At 49.4% G+C, this 20,163-nt stretch overlaps 1 protein-coding gene across 3 annotated transcripts in view; it reads left to right on the top strand.

The window, feature by feature from the left end:
- Positions 1-15,827, top strand: part of ccdc78 (coiled-coil domain containing 78) — a 140,702-nt gene extending 124,875 nt beyond the window's left edge. For all 3 annotated transcript variants that reach the window (XM_072481684.1, XM_072481682.1, XM_072481683.1), the window contains exons 21-22: positions 6,237-6,337; positions 15,041-15,827. In XM_072481684.1, coding sequence (XP_072337785.1) covers positions 6,237-6,337; positions 15,041-15,125 — 186 coding nt within the window. In that variant the 3' untranslated portion in view covers positions 15,126-15,827. The remainder of the gene's footprint in view (positions 1-6,236; positions 6,338-15,040) is intronic.
- Positions 15,828-20,163: the final 4,336 nt, after the last annotated feature.

Here is a 20,163-nt window from a genome sequence, read left to right as displayed (position 1 = left end):
ATCTGAGAATTGGAGAGTTGTTTTAACATGGGAAACTTGTGTTTTAGATTGTAATGCGTATTTCATAGCTCAGTGTGAAAAAAGCTACAGAGTGAGCAATAGTGCCCACGCTTTGACCAAGTATTTGCAAAAGAATACATGAGGTTGGATGTTATAGAATTACGGGAGAGTGATTGCATCAGCATCCAATTTAACATGGTCTGATAGTTAGGGAAATCCACAGGAGGCCATTCGGCCCATCGAGTCTTTGAAAGAGCATCCTACCTCGTCCCACTCCCCCGCCCTATCCCCGTAAGCCCAATTAACCCACACATCTTTGGACGCTAAGGGTCACTTTAGCATAGCAAGTCCACCTAACCTGCACATCTTTGGACTGTGGGAGGAAACCGGAGCACCCGGAGGACACCCACGCAGACACGGGTAGAATGTGCAAACTCCACCCACACAGTCACTCATGTCCGGAATTGAACCTGGGTCCCTGGCGCTGTGAGGCAGCAGTGCACTGTGCAACTGTGCCACCCCTAAATTCCGTCCACAGTCCAAAGATGTGCAGGTTAGGTGGATTGGCCGTGGTCAATTTGCGGGGCTAGGAAGGGGGGGGGGGGGGGAGTGGGCTGAGGTTGGGTGCTCCTTTGGAGGGTCGGTGCAGACTCGATGGACTGTGGGCGTCATCAAGAAGACTGGCATGCAATGCCGCAAGAAGATGAATGCCATCCCTCAAGCAGCTCAGGTGTGTAACCACCTGTGTGCCCCTGGCATCACTTCTGCCCCAATCCCCTCACATCTGCCCCAATCCCCCAATGCCAGTAACATCCCACCTGCCAGTATGTCCTTCAGAACCCACACTTCAGGGACCCACAACACATATCCTTCCCTCTTTGGACAGGAGCCTTGCCCACACATGCCACCAGTGAGCCCCCCCCCGCGTTCCAGAATCTCACTATGTCCTTTATGTGTCCCCAAGGATAAAGATGGTCATAATAGACAGGAGCATCAGATGACAGATGGGGGCATGCCTGATATACGGGTACATACCCCCTTTAAAGAAAGGGCCATGGAACATTTGAGGGAGGCCGAAGATGTGCCGGTTAGGTGGATTGTCCATTCTAAATTGCCTCTTAGTGCCCAAAGGTATGGTGGAGTTACAGATATCGGGTGGGGGATTGGGCCTAGGTAGGGTGGTCGGTTAGACTTGATGGGCTGATTGGCCTCTGTCTGCACTGTACACATTCTCTGAACATTCGTTGCCGGGCCACCCAGGGTCGCAGGCGCCCCTCAAGACTCCGGAGAAGACATTGACATCTCGGATCTCGGCACTGCTTTCACCAGCACCATCCCCCATTGCAGAGACTATCAATCAGTTAGTGATCAGACTCCTGGGTCACCCTCTGGTCAGCAGCACTCAGATGCTGCAGCACATCAGGTGGAGACGGGGACTCCTGAGGGACCAAACAGTTGGAGGGTTGCCTGATCCCGGGGAACAGCTGATGCCCAGACAGATGTAACGCTTCTGGAAAAGATGATCGCGTCACTGGTGCAGCTGCAGATTCAGAGCCAGAATCTACAGGAGGGAGGTGTCAGCTACATTTCAGCACCTGCAAGTACAGCTGGAGGAGTCTATTCACCTTCAGGCGTAGTAGACGGTGCCGATAAAGCATGGCACCCAGGCCATCACTGAAAGGGTGGCATCTGTAGTAGAAGGCCTGGTTAAAGAAGTCAGAGCCATGTGTCAGGGCATCCAAGGCTTGGGTCATGCTGGGATCTCCATGGCTGAGGTGCAGGACAGGGGAGCCCAGTCACAGACGGATATGTCCGAGGAGTAACTGGACATTGCTGCGGCGCTCTAGAGCTTGGCCCACTCCCAAAGGGTAATGGCTGAGGGCATCGAGAGCATTGGCCGGGCGCTGACTGACCTTAGCCAGTCACAGAGGGACTCACAAGGCTCACTCACTGAGGGGCATGACCCAGTCACAGAGCCCTACGGCTGAGGGCATTGACACCATGGTTCAGTCGAGGGCGGGCCTCCAGGGCTGGCAGGGCCAGTTGACAGTGAGGCCTCCGGAGCTCACCTTGGCTTCCCCTCCATCTCTGGAAGAGATGGGGCCCATGGGCACTTGTACCCTTCACCCCTTCCGAATCCCCCCACCAGCGACGCATTTGCTGGGCAGTGGGCAGAACAGGGTGACCTGTGACACCTGAAAGTTGGCCAGGCCTTTCTAAGCCCAGGCCCTCCAGAGGATGGCTGCCAAGGGCATGATAGGGCAAAGGTCGGGACAAGCAACAAGCAGCCTCCACTCCTGATGTCTGGGGTAACACTTAGAAAGAGCACAAAAGCTAAGAAAGATAGAGGAAACTTCTGTTGGCATGGGTGTAGTAGATTGAACTTAGTCAGGGGGAGGGGCACAGGTTGTAATCACGCTTTCAACACTTTAGCTCCACCAGTCCGATCTGCCTTTAACCTCTGTCCCACTGATGGGAAGAAAGGGCTGGGTTAAGGGGCAGTGGCCAAATGGGGGGTGGGGGGCTCTCAGGGCGGCTGGGACACATTAACATCTCTTATGCAGACCGCTCAGCGAATGGTGGCTGGGCGCAGGAGCCTCTGTGAGTCTGCCCCAGTACGACAGCATCCCCAGTGAATGAGCTCGACCCATTCACCATCTTCCAGCACCAACCAACGCACCCCCCCCTCATTAAGTAATGGGTTAAGAGACATTCCAATTAGTTGTCTCATTAATGTTAAGCATCCAATAATTGACACTGATATGTAAAGGGGCTTCAGGTGGCCCTTGTGTCAGGTGATGTGATGTTAGAGTTTTGTGCAAAGTCTGTTGAAGGAAATGAAAGGTGTTTTGTGGAAAAGCAGCAGAACCTTTGACTCTTTATACTACAGCAGCTAAACGTCTAACACCACCCCCCCCCCTCTCCAACATCCTGGGGCCCCAACGCACAAGCAGGGATCGCCCGGGCGGACAGTGGTGTGTTATGTTAAAGACCGGAGTCAGACATTGTCAGAAAATGAGGAGCATCAGAGCTCGCCTCACAGCGAGTCATCCTCCTCCGTCCCACAGACAAGACCCGCTGATACTGCCAACCCAGGCCCAGTGTTGTGATGCTCAGATGATCCTCGGAGGATGAGCTGTAATCTTGGGAAGGAATGGAAGGCTAAGGGAGAGGAAAGGTTGGCGCGGGTGGTGGTGGGGGATTGTGGGGAAGAGGGCAGAATTCATGCCGGTGTTTTGGCCTCCTAATCAATAAATCGAGAGTTAATCAGGTTGTCCCTTGTGCGACAAGCCTGAATCCCAAGTCCAGCGGCCGGCTGAGCCAGCTCCGGGTCCTCGCCTGGCTCTTCCTGGACACCATTCTCGTTCTCCTCATCCGACAAGGCCTGCAGTTCTTCCCCCTCCTCCAGCACGTCGCTCTGCTGCTGCCCGATGTTGTGCAGGATGCAGGAGGCCACCACGATGTGCGTGTCCCTTTGGGACTATATTGGAGTGCCCCACCAGAGCGGTCCAGGCAGCGAAAATACATCTTGAGGACGCCGATGCACCGCCCGATGATGTTCCTTGTTGTGAGTGTCAGTATAACTCCTCTCCGCCTTGGTCTGCGGCCTCTGCACAGGTGTCATTAGCCATGACCTCAGTGGGTAGGCCTTGTTGTCCACAAGCCAACCCCTCACCTGACGGGAGTGCCTCAAACGTGCCGGGAACCCCCGAGTGCGGCAGGATGTAAATGTCGTGCACGCTGCCTGGGTATCAGGGGCAGAGGTGCACGATGTACAGCTGATGGTCACACGCCAGCTACTTGTTCATGGAGAGGAAGCTCTTTCTGTTAGTGAAGGGCACCCTCTGTTGAACCTGTGCTCTGAGGGCGACATGCGTCCCATCAATCCCCTGGATCTGGGGAAGTCAGCAATGGCAGCAAATGCAGCAGTCTGGGCATCCTGGTGGGCCTGGTCCAGGTTGAAGTTGATGTAGTTTGCTGCCCGTGCACATAGGGCAGCCGTCGCATCTCGGATGCACCTATACGTGGACGATTTTGAGATCCTGCAAAGGTCCCCTGGAACGCGTCAGAGGCATCGACGTTTAGGCCCACCGACAACTTGATAGCCACCAGGAGCAGGTGTCCTCCTTTGAGCCCTCGTGGTGCCTGATGGGCCACCATCTGGCACAGGTGACAAACGTGTGCTTGGTGAGATGGAGTCGACGGCAGCACACGCAGTCCAGTAGCTCCTCGAAGGACAAGTGCCGATGGTCTAATCGTTGCCTGATGTGGCGTCACCTTCGCATATCCTTATTGGCCGAGTGGACGGCCGGCACTTGAGTCTCATCGGCTGGCCCCTGCTGTTCTGGGGCAGGCTCCTGTCGTGCAGGGTCTTACGGTTTCAGAATAAGGGGTTCCCTTTTTTAAGACTGAGATGGGAAGTTTGTTTTTTCCTCAGCGGGTCCTTTGGTGTGCGGAACGCGCTTCCCTAGAAAGCAGAGGAGGCTGGGTCATTGAATTGATTCAAGGCCGAATTAGACCCATTTTTTGACAGACAAACGTAGCAAAGGCTTCTGCGGATCAGACAGGAAAGTGGAGTTGAGATGTGTGGTTGGCTATATTAGGGGTATTGCGGTACCTAGGTGGGATGTACCTTATACTGTAGTATGAGTGGTGGAACCTGCCTGCTGGTTCCGCCCAGCAGGCGGAGCATAAGAGTCTGTGTTTCACCCACAGCAGTCATTCTGTACCAGAGTTGCTGGGGTAACTACTTGTTCATTAAAGTCTTCAATTGGACTACAATCTCGCTTCAGTAGTGATTGATCATGCATCAAGATAACAACCAAATCAGACATGATTTTATTCAATAGTGGAGCAGGCCGGAAGGCGCACACTCACTCCTAAGTGCAATTTCCCTTGAAAAGGTTAAAAGGGTTATCGGAAGGAGCAAAAACAGACTCAGGAAAAGAGAACAGTATTGAGCGATGAACAGTATCTGTCAGGACTGTAAATGATAGGTCAGCAAACCATAGAGCAGAATTGAAACAAGAATGGAGGATGAGCACAAGATAGCTAATTTTCTGAATGCCTGCTTGCTATGCGAGGAGCAACAGGTCCAGTTCAGATAGTTGTAATGAAATCAGCAGCAGATAGAAATGGGATGGAAATCCTAGTCAGGCTAAAAGGTTTTGAAGTAAATAGAGGAGATATCGAATTTGTCTCACTGATGGAAGAGACCAGGGAGGAAATTCCTGAGGCACTGATAACCATTAAGAAGTTTGGAAACTGAAGAAGAACCAGTTGATTATAAGCTGGCCAGCCCATTATTAAAAAGGAGAATAATACAGACGTTGGTAACTATAGAACCATCAGTCTGACTTCAATCCCATGTAAAATAATGAAATCAATTGGAGACAGAAAACCTGTGGGGTACCTCACACCGTGTGTGCGTGGGTTTCCTCCGGGCGCTCCGGTTTCCTCCAACAAGTCCCGAAGGACGTGCTTGTTGGGTAATTTGGACATTCTGAATTCTCTCTCCGTGTACCCGAACAGGTGCCGGAGTGTGGCGACTAGGGGCTTTTCACAGTAACTTCATTGCAGTGTTAATGTAAACCTACTTGTGACACTAATAAGATTATTATTATAAAACAGAGTAAGCAGAAGCATGGATTCACGACATGTTACCTGGTCAAACACCTTGGTTCCTTTGAGGAAGTAGTACCCTGAATGGGCTATGGGAAGCCTTACAAAATGGCCCAGCTAGGCTACTTACAGAATATAGACTCCCGACAGTGCAGAACAAGGCCACTCGGCCCATCGAGTAAGCACTGACCCTCCGAAAGAGCATCCTATCCCCGTAACCCTGCCTGACCTGCACATCTTTGGGAGGAAACCGGAGCCCCCGGAGGAAACCCACGCAGACGCTGGGGAGGACGTGCAAACTCCGCACAGTGTCACAAGTAGGCTTCCATTAACACTGCAATGAGGACAGCAACCCAAGGCTGGAAATCGAACCCGGGTCCCTGGTGCTGTGCGGCAGCAGTGCTAACCACTGAGCCACCGTGCTGCCCACCTGGCTACTGCCACTTCCCAATGGCACTAGCAGCAAAGAGAGGGTATTAAGAATGTGAGCACCATTACATGGCTGACTGTAATTCCCCACTTAGACATTCCCGGGTGTGAATACACCTGGTGTGCTGGTAGGCAGCCAAGAGTCCAAGTACTGTTAATATGTTAACGGTGGCTTTCATCCACAGGAGGATTTGGAACGTGAGCGTGCTCAGTTGATCTCACGGGTCACAGTTGCTGAGGAGCAGTTGGCTGAACTGCAGGAATATGTGGATAAACACCTGGGCAGGTAAGGCCGGATTGCACAATACTTGGAGGAGTTTCAATTGAATGGGTCCACAAATCTACATTCATTTTATTTTATACCCTGCCAACTCACCAATTCTCCACCAAAGACTTTCTCAATATATGCACCTTCTGCCCATCCATCAACTGGCAGTGACCCCCTTATCACTCCAGAAACATGTTTTTATCCGAACATCACGGAAGGCACCAAAGAAACACAAATGATCTCTTCTCCTTTCCATCAATTAAGTCCACGGTCTAACATTTCTGCTATGTTCCATTTAACACCGTCATTAACCTGTTGTTTTAAGTGGACTAATAATTATGTTAAAATTACACAGATAATTCTTATGTGAATGCATTACTCATTATACTACCAGAGAACATTAATCTTCATAGGTTCCGTGTTGGAAATGAATATTTATTACATGGAGATTTTGAATATTTTACCTTTAAAACGTTGTCAGAATGTAACATTTACTATTAGTAATGTGGTCTGAGGAGGTTTCTTGACTTGGCAACACCTGGGAAAGGAGAGGCAGATATCTGCTTGTTAAATGTGTGGGTCATGTCTATATTCATAGAATCATAGATTGGTGACAGCACAGAAGGAGGCCATTCGGCACAATAAGATTTCACATTTTAAGACTTTTGCTGTAACAAACCAACTAAAATCAACAGCGACTAAACATTATTTAATCGACAACTAATACATGAAACCACATTAAAGGTATTCCACCTTTAATTTTGTAACACAACTGAAAACTTCATTCCATATTATGCATTAGACCACACTCTCCATAGGCATTAAGTTAAAAGTTCAACTCCTCCCAGCATTAATAGCAACCTTTCTTCCGGTTTTGCGAAGGTGAATCTGCCAGTGTCCTCTTCACTCAACCTTTGATACCCTCTGGCATAGCAACACTCATTGTGGGTTTACTTCCCCCAAACCCTTTGATCCCACTGACTCTCAGAGTGTTTATCCGTACCAACAAGGACATCTGCTTCTTCCTTTGTTTTCCTGGTGTCAAAGCTTGCACCTGACTCTGAATAGATTTTGACCTAATTGCCACCTTGCCCCATGGCAACCAGATCACATAGGCTTGTCAGCTTGGTGAATTCAATACAACATCATACAATCTCACATTCAAGGACATTATGATTTGCATTACATTAAAAGAGACACTTTAAAACATAACCCACTTACAAAGCCTAGCAGACATTACAGCATTTAACCCTACCCAGCATTGTTCATGGGAAAAAATATTGCTTCGGAATATTTTGACCCACAGACCACCAACAACAACCGACATTGAAATAGTGCCTTTAATGTAATGAAACATTACATCACAGGAGGGTTATAAAACAGAGTGTCCCCAAGCCACATTAGGACCTAACAGGTCAAATGACTAAAAAGCTTGGTCAAAGAAGTAGGTTTTAAGAATTGTCTCAAAGGAAGAAATTGAGGGAGCGAGGTGGAAAGGTTCAGTGAGGGAATCCCAGAGCTTGGGGCTCGAGGCAACTGAAGGCCCAATCACCAGTGGTGGAGCAATTATATAACTGGGAATACAGGAGCGACTAGAATTAAGGTGAGGCTGGCGTAGGCTACAGACCATAATCAACAAAAAGATGAACAATCGAGGCAGTCAAAAGGGCATTAGGTGAATACTTGATTACTTGAATAGAAGCAATGTGCAGGGGTGCAGGGAAAAGGCAGGGGAACGGCAGTAAGTCAAGGTGCTCATTTGGAGAGCTGGTGCAGAGGCGATAGGCTAGATGGTCTCCTTCTGCACTGTAACAATTCTGTGATTCTGAGTGCGTTTGCACCGTATCTAAAGAAGTAGTTACCATGAAAGAGCAATGGCTATTTTAGAAATGATTATGATTGTCATGAACCAACAAGAGTCTTTTCAGCAACATTGATAAATTCTGACATTCCCTCAGCACTCAATGTGTGCATCTGAGCACATATTCCAGGTGTAGTAAGTGGGTGGCATTAACATTGTTGTGCCTGTTGCAACAGTACCAAACCTTTGCACAAGGGAAGGTACACTCACTCACTCTCTCAGAGACAAGTTGGCATTGCAGCTACTGATCGTCAATATCCCTTGATCCATAGGCCGCCCTGACCTGGGAGCAGCTAGTCCAAGGGCATTGCCTGCAGCGATCACACGCTCACAATTCTGGTGCCCTTCATCTCCAGAACAGGGCTGCCCCTTGCATTTTTTCTCGCCCACTGGGGCCTTCAGTCTGGGCGTCTGTAATATCCCGCACGGAACCTAGGGGGTGGGAATGCTCGTCTTCCCCCTGCTCCTTGCGGAGTACGAGCTCCCCCGCTAGGGCCGGCTGTCTCAATTAACCCATGTGTAGAAAGTCGGCCAGTAAGGCACCAAGCAGAATAGGAACCCAGTAGGGATCTACCGGGTAGTGTACATATGGTTGGTGTAATAAAACTTTCTTTCTTAATTTACTCGATATGGATTCCTGTGTTCTTATTAAAGTGACCCCTCCCTCAAACTTGAGACCATTGGAGGCATCGCGACTGGCCATGAACATCTGGACGGTGCTGTCCGCCTTTGAATCGTGAGGGGAGGGGCTAGGGTAGGGGCCTGAAGGAGCCTTACTTGCAGGTGTTGGGGAGCCTGGGGAAATGCCACCCCCTTGCCACTTATTCCCGAGCCACCAAACTGACAACCTCGGTACCTAACGCTGAATCCAAGCCTTGTCGGAGGGCTGATTCGTCTGACACACGCGAAGCTCGGGATTCTAACTGGGCACAATTGGTTTCTCCTTCAGGGAGAAGCAGTGCGAAGAGGCACCCTGATTCGTCAGGCTGGAGAATTCGGAGAGCTCATAGACCTCATCATTCCATACTTTGGCCGACTGGATTGCTGATCGTCTGGTGGGCCAACCCCCACCAGCTGAGTGGGCACTGAGTTCCTTTGTCTTTTGGGGTGTCACCCACCCTGCTCGTACAGCCCAGCTACAGGGCAATCATCGCATCCCCGGTCCCGGACCCCCATGCCACAGAGAGCAGACTCCAACTCCGAGTGCGATATTGTTGACCCCCCCCACCTGCAAGTAAAGCCACTGACACCTGACCTCCTCCTTCACCTACACACACCCCTGCCCCTACCCCCAGTCCCAGCCCCCAACACTCGAACCTCCATCCTCACCCCGCCAGTCCCCATCCCCCCCGGAACTGCCCAGCGGCCTCTTTACCCTTGTACTCCCTGCTGCTCAGTGGAGACAGGAGTGCTCCTTCATCCCTCTCAAAGGTCGTGGCGCCTGTGTTATGTTCCTTGTATTGTTCTCTAAGATAGCCAAAGTCGTAGTGTTGACAAAGAACATAAAGCTATATGTTTAAATCAAAACTAATTTATTTTACACAACTTAAATTGGTTCACACACTCTACTGAGTAACAGCTAACAAAATAATAGTATTGAATCTATGTTACAGTAATTAATTATCTCTCTAATATATAACCTACACTCCAACTCAACTTCACACTATCCTTCTCCATCAACTTCTCCTACAGCTTCTCCCAGGATTCCTTGAGATGCAGCCTTTTATAAGACTACTCAGTGATGCCATCTGGTGTTGATATACATGAACATCATTTTGTTAACCCTTTACTCTCCTTCGATTATACATATCGTTACAGCCTGGTTACCGTTCTTAAAGTGATTCGCGCCAGCATGATTTCATGGCTGGCGGGCCGGAAGTTTCTTTGAGGACGGAAGAAGTGACATTAACCCCACCGAGTAATGACAATCCATTCCAATGCTTGTCAATCAGGTTCGCGCCCTGCTGGGCATGAACCCGATTGCATCATCGGAGGGGGATCGCATTCCAAAAACCAGTCGGCGCAAATCCCGTTTTTGGCCTCTCGCGAGATGGAGCGAGCAATATGGATTTTGCAGCTAACTGGGCTGCCGAATCCCGCCCAGTGTAATAATAAATTGATGCACGATCAATGACCACTAAAGTGAGGTTGTAGTCCAACTGAAGGCTTTAATAAGCAAGATGTTTCCAACAGCAGCTCAGGTACAGAATGAGGGCTGCTGGGACGGCACGGGTTCTTATACCCCGCCTATCAGGGCGGAGCTATTATACACTCTAGCCAATAGGAAGCATACAGGTTCTACCAATGGTGCTTCAGACTCTCAGGTACCGTAATACCTATAATACCACATTCACCCCCTGTTAAAAAAAAGTCCGGCGGGAGTGGTGGCCAGAAACTACAAAACATAACAACATGGTATAATTAGTTGTGGAGGTACCGTAATACCTCCGTACAGTGTTTAGTAACAATTTACAAGTCTGGTAGCTATGTACATTTGATGGTTCACATTTACAGATTACAGTTAAAATGAAGCAGTCAGTCGATCGGGGGCCCTGGTCGTCCTCTGTGACTGTCGGTGCTTCGGTGGTGACTCCGGTGGAGGCTCGGGCGTCTGTGACTCCAGGAGCATGGCTTCGATCTCCGTGGCAGCTTCGTCACCCCTAGACGGCGCTGGTGGGGAAAACGGCTGACCTGGGAAGGGAGCAGCTGCGGGGGGTCGGTGGGTGGGGGGGCCTAGACGGGGGCGGCGGAAGGACCGATCCTCCGGTGAGGTGCTGCGGTGGAGGGGAGGGTGGGACTGGTGGCTGGAATGTGCATGTGGTTCCGGCGGGCACCAGGTCCTGTAGGGAGACCGTATCTTGTTGGCCGTCGGGGTACACCACATAGGCGTACTGGGGGTTAGCATGGAGCAGATGGACCCTCTTGACCAACGGGTCCGACTTGTGCGCCCACACGTGTTTTCGGAGCAGGATGGGTCCGGATGCTGCCAGCCAGGTCGGGAGCGAGGTCCCAGAGGAGGACTTCCTAGGGAAGACAAGGAGACGTTCGAGAGGTGTCTGATTGGTGGTCGTACAAAGCAGTGACCGGATGGAGTGGAGGGCATCTGGGAGGACTTCTTGCCAGCGGGAGACTGGGAGATTCCTGGACTGTAGGGCCAGTAGGACGGTCTTCCAGACCGTTCTGTTTTCCCTCTCTACCTGTCCGTTACCCCGGGGGTTGTAACTGGTCGTCCTGCTCGAGGCGATGCCCTTGCTGAGCAGGAATTGACGCAGTTCACCGCTCATAAAGGAGGACCCCCTATCACTATGTATGTAAGCGGGGAACCTGAACAGTGCAAAGATGCTATGGAGGGCCTTGATGACGGTGGTTGCGGTCATGTCGGGGCAGGGGATGGCGAATGGGAACCGGGAGTACTCGTCAATCACGTTCAGCAAGTACGTGCTGTGGTCAGTGGAGGGGAGGGGGCCTTTGAAGTCCATGCTGAAGCGTTCAAAGGGACGGGAAGCCTTTATCAGGTGCGCTTTCTCTGGCCGGTAGAACTGCGGTTTGCACTCCGCGCAGATTTGGCAGTCCCTGGTGGCTGTTCTGACCTCCTCGATAGAGTAGGGCAGGTTGCGGGTCTTGACAAAATGGAAAAAGCGAGTGACCCCCGGCTGGCAGAGGTCATCGTGGAGGGCTCGGAGGCGGTCCACTTGTGCGATGGCACATGTGCCGCGGGACAGGACGTCAGAGGCTCGTTTAGCTTCCCCGGACGATACAAGATCTCGTAGTTGTAGGTGGAGAGTTCGATCCTCCACCGCAAGATCTTGTCGTTTTTTATCTTGCCCCGTTGTGCATTATCGAACATGAAAGCTACCGACCATTGGTCAGTGAGGAGAGTGAATCTCCTGCCGGCCGGGTAATGCCTCCAATGTCGCACAGCGTCTACTATGGCCTGGGCCTCCTTTTCGACTGAGGAGTGGCGGATTTCGGAAGCATGGAGGGTACGGGAGAAGAAGGCCACCGGTCTGCCCGTTTGGTTGAGGGTGGCCGCCAGAGCTACGTTGGATGCATCGCTCTCGACCTGGAAGGGGAGGGACTCGTCGATGGCGTGCATCGTGGCCTTTGCAATGTCTGCTTTGATGCGGCTGAAGGCCTGGCTGGCCTCTATCGACAGGGGAAAAACTGTGGATTGGATCAGGGGAGGGGCCTTGTCCGTGTAGTTGGGGACCCACTGAGCGTAGTAGCTAAAAAATCCTAGGCAGCGTTTCAGGGCCTTGGAGCAGTGAGGGAGGGGGAACTCCATAAGGGGCGCATGTGTTCAGGGTCGGGGCCTATAACTCAATTTCGCACTACGTAGCCGAGAATGGCTAGACGGTCGGTGCTGAACACGCATTTACCTTTGTTGTATGTAAGGTTAAGGATTTTAGCGGTCTGGGGAAATTTTCGGAGGTTGGTGTCGTGGTCCTGCTGGTCGTGGCCGCAGATGGTGACATTATCGAGATACGGGAATGTTGCCCGTAAACCGTACCGGTCAACCATTCGGTCCATCTCGCACTGGAAGACCGAGACCCTGTTGGTGACACAGAACGGAACCCTTAGGAAGTGATAGAGCCGCCCATCTGCCTCGAAGGCAGTGTATTTGCGGTCACTAGTACGGATGGGGAGATGGTGGTAGGCGGACTTGAGATCCACCGTGGAGAAGACCTTATCATGTGCGATCCTGTTTACCAGGTCGGATATGCGGGGGAGAAGGTACGCGTCCAGCTGCGTAAACCTGTTGATGGTCTGACTGTAGTCCATGACCAGCCTCTGCTTTCCCCGGTCTTTACCACCACTACTTGAGCTCTCCAGGGGGGGTTACTGGCTTCAATGACCGCTTCGCTCAGTAGCCTTTGGACCTCTGACCGAATAAAGATCCAGTCCTGGGCACTGTAGCGTCTGCTCCTGGTGGCGACGGGTTTGCAATCTGGGGTGAGGTTCGCAAACAGGGAAGGCGGGTTGACCTTAAGGGTCGCGAGGCCGCAGACAGTAAGGGGGGTATAGGGCTGCCGAATTGGAAGGTCAGACTTTGATGGTTCCACTGGAAGTCTAAACCCGGGAGTGTAGCCGCGCAGAGGTGTGGAAGAACGTAGAGGTGGAAATTTTTGAACTCCCTTCCCTGGACTGTGAGGTTTGCTACACAAAACCCCTTTATCTCCACTGAGTGGGAACTGGAGGCCAGTGAGATTTTTTGATTAATGGGGTGGATGAGGAGAGAACAGCGCCTTACCGTGTCAGGGTGTATGAAGCTCTCCATGCTCCCAGAGTCGATTAGGCAGGACGTCTCGTGCCCGTTGCTGAATACAGTCGTCGTAGCGGTTGAGAGTGTTCGAGATTCGAGACTGATCAAGAGTCACCGAGGCCAATCGCAGCAGTTGAGAGTTCTGTTCGGGCAGTGTGTGGCCAGCTGTGCTGGGGTCCTGGGGGTTCATCCAAGATGGCGTCTCCCATTGGTCGCACATGGCTGGGGGTGCACAAAATGGCGGCGCCCATCCCTCCAGCGTGGCGTCCGCGGAACAAGATGGCGGCGCCCCGGGTCCGCACGTGGCCCTGGGATATGGAGGTGGCGGCGACCGCTGGCCGCAAGGGGCCCGTGGATAAGTTTGTGGTTGCGGTCTGCATCCGCCACTGGAAACCGCGGCCACTGCCCGGGCCTGGCATACCCCCACAAAATGGCCCTTTTTGCCGCATCCCTTGCAGGTGGAGGCGCGGGCCGGGCAGCGCTGGCGGGCATGTATGGCCTGCCCGCAAAAGTAGCAGCGGGGCCCCTTCGGGTTGCCAGGCTGCCTTGCAGCGCAGGCCTGTGGGGGAATGGGGGAAGTCTCGGGGTCGGCCGCGGAGGGGTTCCACGCTGCCCAGGGGGCTGCCGCGCGGTCGTGAACGTAAGCGCGGGCATTCCTGGAGGCCACGTTCAGGGAGCCTGCAAGGGCCAATGCCTCCCTGAGACCAAAGGTGTCCTTTTCTAACAGGCGCTGGCGGATTTGTGACGATAGCATACCTGCCACAAAAGCGTCCCGGACTAAGAGTTCCGTGTGTTCGCTCGCCGAAACTTGCGGGCAGCCGCAGCTTCTGCCCAACACCAGGAGTGCACGGTAGAATTCCTCCAGCGATTCCCCAGGGGTTTGTCGCCTTGTTGCAAGCAGGTGCCGGGCGTAGACCTGGTTTACCGGGCGAATATAGTGTTCTTTTAGCAGCTCTATTGCTGCATCGAAGTCTTCCGCTTCCTCGATGAGGGTGTAAATCTCCGGGCTCACCCTTGAGTGCAGGACGTGCAGTTTCTGCTCTCCTGTGGGTGCGTTTTCGGCCGTCTCGAGATACCCTTTAAAGCACGCCAGCCAATGCTTAAAGATTGCTGCTGAGTTCGCCGCGTGGGGGCTAAGTTGCAGACACTCCAGCTTGATTCGGAGCTCCATCCTTTCTTCTTAAAAAATCCAACTTATTAAATTGATGTACGATCAATGACCACTAAAGCGAGGTTGTAGTCCAACTGAAGGCTTTAATAAGCTAGATGTTTCCCCCAGCAGCTCAGGTACAGAATGAGGGCTGCTGGGGCGGCACGGGTTCTTATACCCCGCCTATCAGGGCGGAGCTATCATACACTCTAACCAATAGAAAGCATACAGTTTCCACCAATGGTGCTTTAGCCTATCAGGTACCGTAATACCTAGAATACCACATAATAATAATCGCTCATTGTCACAAGTAGGCTTCAATGAAGTTACTGTGAAAAGCCCAGTGTGTGTGTAAAGTGGTTCAATTGTTATGAAAGGCGATATATAAATGCAAGTCTTTTAAAAAAAATTACATTACCCTTTGACCATGTCGTTAAATAAATGCAGGTACAAGCAGGAAATTACACGTCTCCGAAAACTCGTTGGGACCGAGATACCAAGAGCGTTCAGTGCTGACGCCCTCCATCGCTAACTTCCTCTCACAGGAGCCTCAACTCTGAGAACTGTAGCCAGCCGCTGAGATCGCCAGGAATCTCCCGAGAAGTTAGCTGAAGGAATTGGAGAGTGAACATTGTGATTAGCACAAATAACAGAGTGGCATTTTTTACTGATACGCTTAACGCAAGAGAAATAAAAGGTACTCATGCTAACGACTGACCGCCTGCCACGGGGGAAGAGATTATGTATGAGGTGCTACCATGTGGCAGTAGATAAGTTCACAAACTGGAGTCTAGCCGGTATATAGGAACAAGGGAAGTCCATTCAGCCCTTCAGCTACATCATGGCTGATCAGGACCTACATATAAGCCGCCCTGGGTCATAACCCTTAATATCCTTGCTTAGCAAAATGTATCAACTCAGATTTGGCATTTTCAGTTGACCTCCAGCCTTAGCAGCATTTTGAGGGAGACAATGCCAGATTTCCACTACCTTATGTGGAAAAGGAGCACTTCCTGATATGATCTGTGAAAGGCCCATCTCTAACTCTATATCCTTGCTTCACTTTTAATTGGAAGACTTGCACTTAATCCTATTTGTGAATATTAGTTATTTATAAACCATTGTGAAATTACAATCGGCATCCATTCTCAACTTTGCTATCATCGGCATTATTATATTTGTGTGTTGCATGTTTTACTTTTAGGTTTTCAGCATTAAATCATGTCCTACTGAAGCACATCATCAGATTGAATTTTATATTGAAGTGCAATATATCTCCTCCTTCACTCCCCATTTTACTGCTTGGGAATCGGTCTCTATTCGGAATAATAAAAGATGTGAATTCAAGTCAGCAATGACATTGAGTGGTCCACACAACATCGTGAACTGCAAGGGGAACTAATGCCTTGAAATCCATCCCGGGCAGGCATTTTCCTCTGCCGCAAAACCCATGGGAATTATTCGGGCAACTTCTACCTCATTGCTTTTGTGAGCAATGGGCGGTAGAATGGACAGCGGCACGGGGTTGAAACGGTCACCCTTCAGTTACGACTGTGATGCAATTATGAATGCCTGGAGTAATTCCCTAATTGACCACAGGGAGCGATCCAAGCATATATCACATAAGAATTAATATCTGGGAAATGCAATTATATCAGGCATCATGCTAAATTTCTCTCCCAGCCGCAGATACATTAAATGCAATCTCTTTTAGCCCTTGTTTCCTCCTTCAAGATGAATTGCCCAGGCCTGAGGTGATTACTTGCAAACACTTGCGTGTTATAAGGCTGCTGATAATGAACAGGGAATATCCTTAGCTGATTGCATAGGAACCTCTGATAAATTATAATTGCTGAAAATTTGAGACATTTGGAAAATTGGTTTGTGACTAACCAATTTGTAATAATGTTTAATTGTATAATTGCAAGTGTTTAATGAGTCCATTTAGGAAATTTTCTTGCTGCCTTCCAGCTCACTCAGTATGTGTCCTTTCAAATCATGTATCCAACGAGCTATGTTAAGCGTATCACGAGCTATGTTAAGCGTATCACGAGCTATGCAGCCATAAGCTTGACTTTGCTTTCGTTCCTGTGCTTAATGGTACATGAGACAGATGCTTATGTCTGTTTCACTGGCTAGTTTTTCCCTGGAAAACAGCACCCGCCTGTTGCCCGAGGCTACAGCTTGAGGGGTACCACTTGGCTGACTGGGAGACTCCCCCACTCTTAACCCCACCATAGGCATAGCGGGGAGACTTACAGTTTGACAATCAACCTTTGCTGACCGCGTTATGAATGTACCTTTCTTGGCCATCAAATCCTGGAGTGGGATTCGAACCCAGAGCTTCTGGCTCAGAGGCAGTGACTCTACCCAATGTGTCACAAGATCTCCATGGGGTTTAAGCGAGGACTGTTAACTCTTCGCTTCACTCAGACTAGGGTTAAAAGAGGGAATACTCCCCACCTATACTGCGTTGCTTCTATTCGAAATCATTTCAATTACCAATTGGACATTGGTCAGTTCGACCCTCACTTTGCAATCTTGCACTTTCACATACATTTTAATAATGATTATTAATAATAATAATAATAATAATAATCGCTTACTGTCACAAGTAGGCTTCAATGAAGTTACTGTGAAAAGCCCCTAGTCGCCACATTCCGGCGCCTGTTCGGGGAGGCCGGTACGGGAATTGAACCCGCGCTGCTGGCATTGCTCTGCATTACAAGCCAGCTGTTTAGCCCACTGTGCTAAACCAGCCCCAGTTTATAAGGGCTCTGAACATTGATCTGTGATAAGATTTATCCTGCATTTTACTAAATATGTTAACCGGTTTCCACCTCTCTTCCCACCCTCACAAACATTCTTATAGCAAAATTACACTACACTTTTTACTCAAAGATTTACTCTCCACCTCCTCAGAGTACCCATTTGGTGTGCAATCTTTCTCATCTTCCTTAATCCTTCTCTGCTCTCCACTCATCACCCATGTAAAGCAAGAGCTTTTCTTCTTTATAAAAAATTATTTCCTGCTTCCTTGTTTTAAGAAGCCCAAAATGTTTGGCAAGAATGATATTTAATTGTGAAAATGCTGGCAAATATCGTGCTTTAGATAAATAAAAGAGTGGAGGGAGTGTACCCGAACAGGCGCTGGAATGTGGCGACGAGGGTTTTTTCACAGTAACTTAATTGCAGTATTAATGTAAGCCTACTTGTGACAATGAAGACTTATTATATCAATCATAGTAATCGGGCAAATGTTACATGTCTGCGTTACTTATACGAGATCAGCCTAATGGAACCGCGGACACCGTGGGTGTGATTTTGTGCGTTGGTTCCCTGGAGACGCTAATGGCTGCTAAATCTCATGAGAGGGCCAAAACGGGATTTGCGCCAGCGAGATCTGCTGAGATCCCTCCCACTGGTGATGTAATCAGGTTTGATTTGGATGCACTTACATCAATTTTAATATAATTAAATGCTGTATCGTCCGGCCCGTGGAATGCTACATGCAGGCAAATCACGACCGGTTATCCTTTTTAAAAATAAACTTAGAGTACCCAATTATTGCGTTCCAATTAAGGGGCAATTTAACGTGGCCAATCCACCTACCCTGCACATCTTTGGGTTGTGGGGGCAAAATCCACGCAGACACGGGGAGAATGCGCAAACTCCACACAAACAGTGACCCAGAGCCGGGATCGAACCTGGGACCTCGGCGCCGTGAGACAGCAGTGTCCCGACTACTGGTTATCCTAAACAATCTTTTTTTTTAACTATTAGCCTAGTTATGCTGTCTGTCTTCTTTTTAAAGTTTTAAATAACCCACTGGTGATACAAGTGATGGTCTCCATTTCTTTAGCTCAGCGGTAATATCTGACATCAACGTCCCATTTTGAAATAGTGAACGTTTTGTGTTCCCAGAACACCAAAACCGATCTTCCCTGCCACATTCTGAAAGTAAACTGCCCAGTATTGACGGAATAGATTCAAATGTGAATCCTGATGGATGCAGTGGGGACGGGGGACGGGGGTTGGGGGGTGTTCTCACAAGATCCCACCGATCTTCTGCTGTAACTTTGGTGAACAGTTGGTGGAAACACGAGAAATTTTGGGGGGAAACACTTAGCCATTTCTCTGTTGACCATTTGACAAGAGTTACAGCAAATGACTGACGAAACTCAGCAAGGAAACTCCTACCACTGATCTTCAAGTATAAAGCACTTTGAGGTCTGTGGAATAAGTTACATTGGGAATCATTTATAAATAAAATATAAGCACTGCAGTTGAGCTTTGTTATTATCCTTTTTGATGTAATACGGTAATAAATGCAATTGAATAGGTGCAGTGCATGTTTCAGTGTTATGTCAGTCCTCGTCTTCCATTTTGTAGATTTTGCTTCTGGTATTTGCAGCCTTTCATTCCGTCATGGTTTATTGGGAAATGACCAGGCGGGGGATAAAATATTGCCGTCACCAGTGGTTCTGCAACAACCCGTTGAGACTGCAAAAGCTGAAATTGTATCAGAAGAATCGAGTGACGCATACGAGGTGAGAGTGGCCTGAGGACAAAGAGTCTCAACACTTTTTGTGACGAGACACATGTAACTAAACTACCTTTTTATGATCCGTAGTGAAATGCTGCAGTTGAAGCAAATGTTTCCAGGCTACTTCACCTGGATGGAATTATTAGACTTCAAGTGGGGTTGCCCATTTGGCTACATTGCATTACCATCTAGACCAATACATTTGTATAAAAACCACCAAAGTAACCCTCCGTCTTTCAGCATTCTATACAGTTAGTGCAAGTCATACAGGATGAAGTCTGTACCAGCATCAGGACATGATTTTGCTGCATTATGTACATGCAAAGGAATATAGCGGTGTTTCACAAACAATTTTCCATTTTAATTCAGCACCATTCTCAACGTCAACATAGGGACGCGTATCACATGCTAACCTTGCCATCAACGCCCACGTCCCACGAACAAGTATATAAAAAACTCTTGAAAATGAGTGACCCCAGGTGTCAGTGAAAACAAAAGCGATAAAGCAGCATTGTAACATTCAGCATGTTAAAGTTCATGTATTTATAGATCAACATAATACACCACGTAAATATGAAAATCTGTTTTTAAAAGTATTTTGTAAAAATGTTTTTATTTCATGAAGTCATACAGGTTTCAGTCCAGCTCTCCACACTTCCTGATGGCAGAAGACTCAGTGAAGCCCGTCTCTCCCCAGCACGCCCTCCACCCCCACATCTCTTCCCAAACCCCTCTCCTCCAGCTCACTTATTCAGCAACTCCTCTTCCCAACCCCACTGGGGGATTATCTGTAATAGGTGAACAAGAAAAGTCAAGAACTGTCTTCAAGCAGACTCCCATGAAGCAATGACTATCATTCCCATTGCGCGTCAATCATATACAGAACTGGAAACTCACTGGGCCGCTGGGTATCAGTATACTGCACTCAGTCAATCTGTACAGTTGCTTTATCAGCACGCTTGAATGTAACAACACTCACTCAACAGCCTGGGCTTTCCACACACTTCACAGTCACACTGAACTG

Source organism: Scyliorhinus torazame, chromosome 17 (assembly GCF_047496885.1).
Source record: "Scyliorhinus torazame isolate Kashiwa2021f chromosome 17, sScyTor2.1, whole genome shotgun sequence".
Taxonomy (NCBI): domain Eukaryota; kingdom Metazoa; phylum Chordata; class Chondrichthyes; order Carcharhiniformes; family Scyliorhinidae; genus Scyliorhinus; species Scyliorhinus torazame.
The sequence above is the reverse complement of the archived record's forward strand: the minus strand, read 5'-3'. Positions and strand labels throughout refer to the sequence as shown.